General features: G+C 49.8%; 1 protein-coding gene across 1 annotated transcript; it reads left to right on the top strand.

Annotated features, from left to right (window-relative positions):
* The first annotated feature begins 748 nt into the window (after positions 1-748).
* On the top strand, positions 749-3,067 carry LOC136451714 (multicopper oxidase LPR1 homolog 1-like). The gene is given in 4 exon segments (XM_066452396.1): positions 749-1,142; positions 1,263-1,382; positions 1,385-2,734; positions 2,825-3,067. Coding segments are annotated over 4 exon segments (1,764 nt in total). The 5' UTR covers positions 749-902; the 3' UTR covers positions 2,879-3,067.
* The last annotated feature ends 8,004 nt before the right edge of the window (positions 3,068-11,071 follow it).

Below are 11,071 nucleotides of genomic sequence, written 5' to 3'. Positions count from 1 at the left end.
CTACATACGCTAGGCTATGTCAAACTTGTTTTGATTTTTTACAAGCAAATATAAGATCCTATATATGTTGACAATACAATAGGATCACTATGGCCAATGCCCAATAGTGTCACGATCTATTTGTTTCGCTGAAATTTGACTTATGCTGATTTGGTGCACCGTTTGTTCGATGAAAAGTAAAGTACTGCTAGTGAACAGGGCGCTTAGCCTAGCCTAGCGCACTATCCTCACGTCACATCAGGCAGCGGATGATGGTATAAGATACATAAGTTGGGTACGAGAGACACACCCCTGTGATTAGGTCAGAAAGTATTTCTACGTACGTACTGTTCGGATGGTTGATTGATTGAGAAATGAAAAGCCCGAAATATATATTCTGAAAGAGGTAACAGTTCGGTCATGGTGTCTATTTAATTAGTATACTACGTACTGTACTATAGAAACAATCTTCAATGGAATGTAGCAGGGCACGCTACATGCATGCTCCTAGTAACTACAAATGCTTGTTCAGATCCATTTCCATTAGACGGACGACTTGATTATGCATAATATGCAATATATCCAGTTGCCCATAACACTAGTTGTGTCACTTGTGCGGCAGCCAATATGCATGTAACAATAGACTGCCGCTAGCTAGTGCTCCTCAGAAAAGTTGTCCACCGATCGGCGCCCGCAGATGAGCACGAGATAGCAGTATAGCACTACCTGGGCGGGCTCAAATAATGATGGCCTGCACGGTGCACGCAGTCACGCGCTAGTCATCCTTGTGCGTCTTCCATTTCGACTCCATCCCCATCCTGATCGCTGATGCTATATTAACGTGCTTCTGTCTTGCCTCTTGCATTCAGATCGAGGTGTCCAGTCGACCAGTCCTGTAGAGCAACAGCGCCCGGCCGGCCGAAATGGTCGCCAGAGCAGAGCTCGCCGCTCTTCTCCTCGTCGCCGCCGTCTACGCTGCCACCGGGTTCAGGCCGGGGCTGGGGCCGCCGCCGGTAACGGAGGACACCCTTGAGAAGGTGCCCGCCTCGCTGGAAATGTACGTCGACGTGCTCCCTCAGATGCCTAAGGTCCTCGGCTACTCCATCAAGCACGGCCGCCCCACGCCGACTCACCTCACCATCGGCATGTACCAAAAGAAATGGGTATTTATTTATATCTATCTATCGATATATTTATTTATATCTACAATATCTAAGTTGTGTGCGTAGCGCTGTTCAAAGTTGACTTTTGTATTTCTGTGCGCGCGCAATGCACGCGAGCAGAAATTCCACCGGGACCTGCCGGCGACGACCGTGTTCGTGTTCGGCACGTCGGCGGAGAGCGCCACCTTCCCGGGGCCCACCATCGAGGCGCTGCAGGGGGTCTCGCTGTCCGTGACGTGGCCACGTGGGAGAACCACCTCCCGGACCGCCACATCCTGCCGTGGGACCCCACGGTGCCCACCGCCATCCCTAAAAACGGCGGCGTGCCCACCGTCGTCCACCTCCACGGCGGCGTGCACCCGCCGCAGTCCGACGGGCACGCGCACGCCTGGTTCACCGCGGCGTTCCGCGACCGGGGCCCCGCGTGGACGACGCCCACGTACTTGTACCCGAACGCGCAGTCCCCCGGCGGCGCGCTGTGGTACCACGACCACGCGCTGGGGCTCACGCGCGCCAACCTCCTCGCGGGCCTCCTCGGCGCCTACGTGGTCCGGAACCCGGCCGCGGAGGCGCCCCTCGGCCTCCCCCGCGGCGAGGAGTTCGACCGGGTGCTCGTCCTCGCCGACCGCAGCTTCTACGCCGACGGCGAGCTCTACATGAACTGCACTGGGGATAACCCCCGCGTGCACCCGCAGTGGCAGCCCGAGTACTTCGGGCACGCTGTCACCGTCAACGGCAAGGCCTGGCCGTTGCTCCCCGTCGCGCGCCGCCGCTACCGCTTCCGCGTCATCAACGCCAGCAACGCCCGGTTCTTCAACCTTTCGTTGTCCAACGGCCTCCCGTTCCACGTCGTCGGCTCCGACGCTAGCTACCTGCCCCGGCCGGTCGTCGTCACGCACATCCTCGTCGCCGTGGCCGAGGCGTTCGACGTCGTCGTCGATTTCTCCGAGTGCGCGACCCTCGAGGCGGAGCTCGTCAACACGGCGCCGTACCCGTACCCCGACGGCGATGCGCCCAACCACCTCAACGGCAAGGTGATGAAGTTCTTCGTCGACCCGCCGGCGGTGAAGGTCGACCACTCGAGGGTGCCGGCGCGGCTGCTGGACTACGTCAAGGTCGCCGAGGAAGAGGCAGCGCAGAGGCGGTACATCGTGATGTACGAGTACGAGGACGAGGCGACGGGCGCCCCGACGCACCTGTACATCAACGGGAAGCGGATGGAGGACCCGGCGACGGAGACGCCGCGGCCGGGCACCACGGAGGTGTGGGAGGTGATCAACCTCACGCAGGACAACCACCCGCTGCACCTGCACCTGGCCACGTTCCAGGCCGTGCGCGCGCGGGAGCTCGTCGAGCTGGAGGAGTTCAAGCACTGCATGGAGAGGCTCAACGACGCGGTCCGCTGCGACGTGGCCCGGCACGCCGTGGGGGAGGAGGTGGCCGTGCCGGAGCACGAGAGGACGTGGAAGAATGTGGTCAAGATCGCGCCGGGGTTCATGACGACGGTGGTGGTCAAGTTCCTCATGGTCGACACCGGCAGGAGCTACCCGTTCGACGCCACGGCCGAGCCAGGATACGTCTACCATTGCCACGTACGTAGCTAACAATATGAAGCATCTGCTTATTCATTCATTGCTTATTACCAACTGATTGTGAATGCTTGGTTGTTTCTTGTTTGGCAGATTTTGGATCATGAGGACAACGCCATGATTCGGCCGTTGAAACTGATCAAATGATGATTCCTCCACTACTTGGGCTACAGAATTTCACAGGAAATAGCTCATTCGTTTCAAGAAAAAATAATAATGTAGTTAGCCAAACAGGGCGTTCAGCAACCAAAATGTAAATGGCTTCAGCTGTTATCAGATTATACAAAAGGCAACAATTTCCTCCAGAGATGTACATATAAAGGGCAGCATAAATTGTTGGTATCTATTCTTCGATTCCTAAATACGATCCCATTTCACTATATATATTTTAATGCCCGTGCTCCACCAAGGTCACAGGCTGAATTTGAGCGAACCATTCATGACTGCCATGTGCCCTTCACACACTATATGTTTGGATGCGAGAGCTAATAGCTAAAAATTAACTAAAATTAGCTTAGTGCATCCAAACAGAATAGCTAATAAGTGGGCTAATCTTTTAGCCAAGTCTTCAACTAATTGTTATACAGCTAGTCAACTAACAATAGCTAATTTAGGCTAATTTTTAACCCAACTAGTAACTAGCCATGTGTATCAAACATGCTCTTAGTTGAGTGGAGAGGGCTTTCATATTTAAGAGCAACTCCAAGAAATTAATCAAATCATTTTGTAAAGGTAAATTTGGTTACAGAGGTCCATGTGTATCAAAAGGCAACCATGGCGCATTTTTGCGTCAACATGACGTGTAAAATTTTATTCCTTTATTATCTAAAATGCTACAGAGGTCCATGACTACTTAGGTAGCATTTGATTTTAGATATAGGGTAAGACAGGACACGACAATCCTATGTTGGACGGTATTTGATTGGAGGACAGGTGGAATGGGGTCATTCCTCCTAGGGAATATTTTTATGAGATGCAGGGCGAGCATATCCTCCAGAAAAATGTAGACCAATTTGTCTCACTTCAACATTGTAAGGTGTCATCTTGGTGTTCCATGACTGAGCCTTCTCTATCGATTCGAGACTCCTCCAGTGCCATCTGCTCTCTCTTGCACCATTCTTCCTTTTCCTTTTCCTTCTCCAGGGGCTTTGCGAGGCTAGAGAGTGAGCGGGCTGAGGGGGGCGTGGCTAGGCAGTCTAAGCCAAGCCGTGCAACCGGGCGCTGGCAACAACCACTGCCGCAGCTAATGGAGCTACATAGCCAGGCGAAATTAGCGGGGGCGGGTGTAGTTGGGCGGAACTAGTGGAAGCTGGGTCCGTGGCGTCCATGATGGCTATGGTGGGCAGCCGCACAATCGGGCAAGGCAAGCACGGCGGACAGGGCGCGCATTACGGTGGGAGAGAAGAGGAAGAAAGAGTTGGAGGATAGGATGACATGCGGGCTCTTCACTAACAGTTTCTATAACATAAGACTAACAACCATCCATCCTCTCTCCCAATCCTTCTACCAAACATATAACATGATGACATTATTCCCTCAACTAACTGAAGAGATATAGGGATGGATTCGGATCGAATTCGGGTACCACTATTTACCATATTTTAGTTCAAATACAGATGCCTATATCGTCGGATACTAATAAAAAAAGGATATCTCGAATTCGTATTTAAATTTGGATATCTACTTGATTTTGAAGCTGACATGTATCTATTTGCTTATCAATAGTTTTAGTATAATAATAAAATCATTATGGATGAAGAGATTTAAAATATAGCTATATAACACCGTGGATAAAGACAACTACCAAAAGTTAAATATTTTAATCCACATTTCAAAAATTAAATACATAAAATACAAGAAATTCTAGATAATATATACTAATTACTGAATTTAAATAAATAAAAATAAATTCTAGAATTATATATATATAATAAAGTACTAATTAATATGATTAGCCATGTTAAAATTAATTAAACTTAAGATCTATATATCATTAATAATATTAAATTATATTAGCCATAGATAAATTTTAAATAATGATACATATCATTTGTTATGTTAAAATTATTTTTATTTACATTGTTAATTAGTCAAAATTATAAGATCTAGATGGTTTAAAAATAATTTGTACTTCGCGGATATGGATAATGTCAGATATTTTACATTTTTGTCGAATACATATGTCGGTGTTTCAAGCTTCCTTCGGCTAGTAAATTTCTAATATTACGTGTCTGGCCCGAATGGTGTGCTAAGACACGGGGTTTATACTGGTTCGGTCAGAATGTCCCTACGTCTAGTTCGTTGCTGCTGCTCGTGTTACTAGCACTGAAAGTTCATAGTAGGGGTTACAAACGGTCGAGAGAGGGACAGATCCCAAGTCTCTGGTGAGAGGAGCGAACGGGTGCCGAGGGCTCGGTCGCTTCTCGGCTATGTGCTTATGTGCTCTAATCGGTTCGGAGTTCGAGTCCGAATCGGTGTGATATTTTTTGATGCCCTTTATGGGACGCCCTGCTTTTCCTTTTATAGGCCAAGGAAAAGCACGGGTTATAGTCGAGAGAAAAGAGGAGAATGAGAAGGGGAAGAAGTACCCCAGGATCGTCGGGTCCTTCTTTTCCTTCAGGCGGGTCCCGCCGACCCCATAAACGTCAACAGGGACAACTCTATGTCGCGGCCCTATCCGTCACTAGCACCATGCGCAGGCGTCATCTCTCAGTCGTGGCACTCCACTCCGTCCTGGCGGACATCGCGGTGAACTGACGCGCCTGTCAGTGCTCGGACGAGGGTTAGGTAGAACAACACCGGTACGCCTGACACTGTTCCTGATGTGAATCTCCAGGTATGGCTCGTCATGGCCACGGGTTATATCGGGGTGTGTCGGTCACCTCTCTAGTGTTAGAACTTTGACCCAGGTCCATTCGCTTGGACCAGGAGTGGTTGGTGGCGGTATGGGTGTCCGTCGGGCGAGATGGATCCCCTGGCCTTGGGGTCGGGTAAGGCGGAGTCCCATCCTAGAGGCCGGGTGAGGCAGAGCAAAAACCCAAGGGTCGGGTGAGGCGGAGCCCGTGGCATCGGTATCGGGTGAGGCGAAGCTCGCCCCCAGTGGTTGGGTGAGGCAGAGCGCAAACCCAAGGCAGAGCCCGCGACCTCGGTGTCAGGTAAGGCAGAGCCCGCCCTTAGAGGTCGGGCGACGCAGAGCCCGTAGCCTCGGTGTCGGGTGAGCCAGAGCCTGCCCCCAGAGGTCGAGCTAGGCGGAGCGCAAACCTAAGGGTCGGCGAGGCAGAGCCCGCCCCAGAGATCGGGCGAGATAGAGCCCACCCTCAAGGCGGAGCCCGCGACATCGGTGTCGGGGCGAGGTGGAGCCCACCACTAGAGGTTGAGCGAAGCAGAGCCCTCCCATAGAGGTCGGGCGAGGCGGAGCCCGCGACCTCGATGTTGGGTGAGGCGAAGCCCGCCCCTAGAGGTCAGGCGAGGCGGAGCCCATGGCCTCAATGTCGGGCGCGGCGGAGCCCGTGGCCTCGGTGTCAGAGGCTAGGCAAGGCAGAGCTTGCGTACCTAGGGGTCAGTTGGAGTTGTAGTCATGCTCTTGACTGCTCGGATGAATCAATGTTGATGGTTATTAGCTCTTCCTCTTCGGGTACCATAGTATTGGTCCCCAACAGTAGCCCCTGAGCCTTCGGAGGAGTAGAATACTCATTCGGAGGTTTTTTTGAGTCGGAGGACTCCGAAGGCCTTGGTCTTCTTTTGTCGCCCACGGCGTGTTCTGGGGACACTGATTCCCTTTTGTCGAGATCGGACCCCTTAGGGGTATAGCCGTGAGGTTTGGTGGGTCAAAAAGGGTCCTTCCCTGATTTTGACCCCTTCAGGGGTCTGTCATTCTACGACCGTGCATTTGGTCTCCTTGCGAGCCCAACTTTCCTCAAGCCCCCACGTGTAGCCGGGGTCCGATCGAGGGTTGGCTCATGTTTGTGATCATCGCCCCATCCATGGTTTCCGCAACCGGTGGGGCTGAGCCATGCCATGATTTTTCTCTATGGATGAGCCACGGTGCTTAGTGAGTTGTTAGCTGCCTGGTCCAAGTGGGGCCCCAGCATCCTGTTCATGGTGATCCAGCTTGGATCAACTGGTGACCGACTCCAGACCCTTGGCGGTCAATCCATATAGTTCCTGGGTCTGTTCGACCGGTTCCGAGGGCCTTCTGCCTTTCTTTTCGAGGAAAAAACCATGGATCGTAATCGGCCAAGACTCGATCATGGGCTAGGATGCCCATGGCATTCGTGTGCTTAGGGACTGGCCGCTAGCAGGCCTATCCCTTTCCACCTCACCCTAAAGGTGCCTAGAGCGGTTGTCAAACCCGTCGATGGGCCGACCTACGAACTCCTGGGCCCAGTTGGGCCATAAAGGCGCTTTTAGATCCGTATTCCACTTACTTATGACAAGTCGTGGCCTATTCGGAGAGGCAAAACGTCCAACGAGTTTTCTGAGGGAACAAACGGAGATTGTGTGCACACATCCCGTGGTGAGACATGGTGGTAGATTGTGGTAGGCATGGAGATCTAGGTGGGCGGTTGGTTTCCTCGCACCCGTTGCCCCTATAAAACTAAAGGGTTCACCCCTAGGCGGGTGGTTGGCTTCCATGAGCATGGGTTTGTGACCCCAGCCCACAAATTTCTTTGGGGGCTGCTACATTATGACAAGATCGAGCTGCAGCATCTCAACCCCAACGGGATCCAGCACATGATGGCGTTCATCGCCCTATGCGAGGGGTTCCTGGGGATCAGTCCCCACTTCGATCTATGAAGGTACTTCTTCGCTGTCACCATCTAGAAGAAGAGGGAGAAGAGTGGCAGGCAGGAGTTGCATATGCCGATGGGGTGCGCCGGCATCCAGCTTTGGAACAGTCAGGTCGACAAGTACCCGCCCATGCGGCTCTCAACATCCAACAAGGGGTGGCACTCATAGTGGTTCTACCTCAAGAATGACGCCACCGCCCCTTTACCGGAGTTCATCGGGTGCCTGATCGAAGAGGTCCTGGAGTCATGGAGGAAGTGGGGCATCCTAGAGAAGGACAAGAAGAAGATTTGGGACCACATCACCGCCATCCACATCCTCAATGAGAATGGCCTGAAGGGGTTAGGCATCATCAGGGCCTACCACGAAAGGAGGGTGGCGCCATTGATGATGTGAGCGCTCCTGCTATACATGATGGCACTCGAGGCGTCGTTTAACGAAACGACGCTCGCCAAGGGGGCGCTCCCTAACTTTGAGATCGCGCAACGCATCAAGGAGGCCATGGAGCCCTCATGGGACAATGCGGGTGACCCCCTCGATTTTGTCTTCCTAGTGTCGGGACATCCTCCAATGTGGCCAGAACCAGGCCACGTTGTCTTCATAAGTTTCCCCTTCACCTGCCTTCTCTTCAATCAATTTCCCGACCTCTTGATACTAATTTTGAGAGGGGCAGGACCAGCTGAGGAACCTCATCTTCATGGATCACCCGGCACCATTGCCGAGGGATTCGTCCGTGAGGGCGATGAATCGCGCCGAGGTCAAGCGGCTGAGGAAGGCGAAGGAGGAAAAGAAGAGGAAGAGGCAACAAAAGCTATAGATGCAAGAATGGGGGGAGGACAACGACAACGACAATGATGATGATGATGGTGATGATAATGAGTGAAGGGACCGTGACGCCTAAGAGGGGGGGTGAATTAGGCAACTTAAAAATTCTAACTCACAACTATGGCCTCTTTTTCTAACCTTAGCAAAACCTATGCAAAAAATAAACTATCTAAATGTGCAACTACGATTTTGCTAGTGTGTTGCTATCTCTACCACAAAAGGAGTAATACAATCAATATAAATGCGGAAGCTAAAGAGCAAGGTAGAGATATGCAAACTCCCGTCGACGACTCCGGTGTTTTTACTGAGGTATCGAGAAGCACGTAAGCTTCCCCTAGTCCTCGTTGGAGCCCCTCGCAAGGGCTAAGCTCCCGGTCGGGTAACTCCATGGATAGCCTCGAGCCTTCCTCACGCGCAAGTGGGTCTCTAACGTGCCTTCCGGCAAGCCTCTCCCGGATGCTCCCCGCCGTCTTCACTATCAAGCTTCCGGCCGAAACGCTGCGGGTCTTGTTCCTTCCGGTACACGATGGTAGCCACACCATAAACGTGGTTGGTGTGATCTCACAAGACTATAAGCCCCTTCGATGTACAACAATGGTGCGCACAAGCACCGAGTGGTAAGAGGTATGCAAATCTCACTAAAAACAAGGCCTAAACCTAGAGCAAGCACATAAGCGGTGGTCTAATCAATCTAAGCACTTCGCAAAGCATGTACGCTAATCACCTAATGAATCACTAAGCACTATGTAAGTGGAGATCACTAAAATGGTGTATCAACACCCTTGATATGTTTCCTTGGCTCCACACACCTCAAATGGCCTGTTGGGGGTTGTATTTATAAGCCCCACTGAGAAAGTAGCCGTTGGGGATGAAGTCCCACTTTTCTGCTACTGACCGGACGCTGGAGTCATCCTGATCGGATGCGTCCGGTCGTCCCGACCATTGGAGCCACGATCCACTGATCGGACGCTGCCAGTCGTTCAGTCACATGCCACCGGACGCGTCCGGTTGCATTTTCGCCGCTTTGGAACCTCTCTGTACTCGACCGGACTCTGTTGTCCTACGTTCGGTCGATCTGCCGCTAGCGTCCGGTCACGCCTATTGCTGAGCCTCTTGATCGGAGTGTCCGGTCACTTTCCTCCACCATCCGGTCACCTTTATGAGCTCGTTTCTTTGCGATCTTACGTACGGCTTGGTTCCTATCTTTGTGCTTGGACTTTGCTTGATATCTATGGTCTTCTCTTATGCTTCTAAGGTCTTGCTTATGGTATTGTTCATCAAATCATCACGTTGCCTTCGTCCAAGTCACATCTTGCATCCTATTGAACTACAAAACAATCACTTGCAAATTCATTAGTCCAATTTGGTTGTGTTGGTCATCAAACACCAAAATCCAAAGTAAATGGGGGCAAGGGTCCATTTTCCTTACAATCTCCTCCTTTTTGGTGATTGATGACAACACGACCAAAGCAAGCAAATAATAAAAATTTATAATTTTAAAATTTATCTACTTGCTAGGATGCAATGCAAGGGGCAAGGTTATGTGATGCTAAAAGATACTACTCGTAAGACTAAAAGATACTACATAAAAACTTATCTTGCCCCCTTGCAGATGTTCCCATGTGGCATTATGGATTTAAGCCTTGCTTCCTACACATTCTCCCCATTACATAGGCAATCCATAATCCACTAGCCTCCCTTTCTAGGACCATTACCACTTTAAATTATTAATGCTTGCTTTTGGTCCTCTAAATTCTCCCCCTTTGGAATCAAACACCGAAAAGGAAGACATTAGTAGCACAAGGGAGGGTCAAACTTTGTGATCCTTTGTGTGTAGACTGAAATAGGTCACAAAATTTGGCTCTCACATTATATAGATTAAGCTCCCCCTAAATATATGCATACATATGGTAGAAAGCAATGCATATGCATATTTGGCAAATTATTGTTCAAGGAAATTTAATCTATATAATGCATGGAGAAAGCATATAAATATCAAAATGAAATCAACATGATGATATTGGTTTAGAAATACCATATGTTGAAACCAATTTGATTTCTACCACTTGCAATAGGTGGTGGATATTTGAAGTATGACGCTTAACTCCGGGGACTCCATTTTCCTTGCAATGAGACTACTACACACATGATAAACTTAAAAAGGAGTTAGTCTCAAGGCATACAACTTATAGAGTAACCTCCCCCTAAATTTATGCACACAAGTATGGAATACTTATAGGAAACATGCACATTGATTTTAGAATAAAAAATACCACTTGAAAGATGACATCACATGAATGTGTGAGTCATTTTCGAAGATGATATTCGGGAGAGATTATCTACAATTTGAACTTTGGCACATATTAGATGAACAATCAAAAGACAAGCTATGTGTCGTACTCCTAAACAATTTTAAACCATGTAGGTTTGCTCCAAGGGTTAAGAATAAAACCGAGCAAGCCTACCATAAGATATACCTAGTGTATGCATGACAAAAGATATAAGCATGCAAATGCAAACATAGGCATGAAAAGTAACTAGATGCTTAAAGATACCAATTTGTAAGAAATAACACTTGTAGGAAAAGCAAATTGATACTACTTGAAGAAAATTGAATCTAGTTAGATACCAATTTGTAAGAAATAACACTTGTAGGAAAAGCAAATTGATACTACTTGAAGAAAATTGAATCTAGTTACCTAACATGGGAAGGGGAATTTGGGTCCA

The sequence above is a fragment of the Miscanthus floridulus genome, chromosome 5 (genome assembly GCF_019320115.1).
Source record: "Miscanthus floridulus cultivar M001 chromosome 5, ASM1932011v1, whole genome shotgun sequence".
Taxonomy (NCBI): domain Eukaryota; kingdom Viridiplantae; phylum Streptophyta; class Magnoliopsida; order Poales; family Poaceae; genus Miscanthus; species Miscanthus floridulus.
This window is presented reverse-complemented; position numbering and strand designations above follow the sequence as displayed.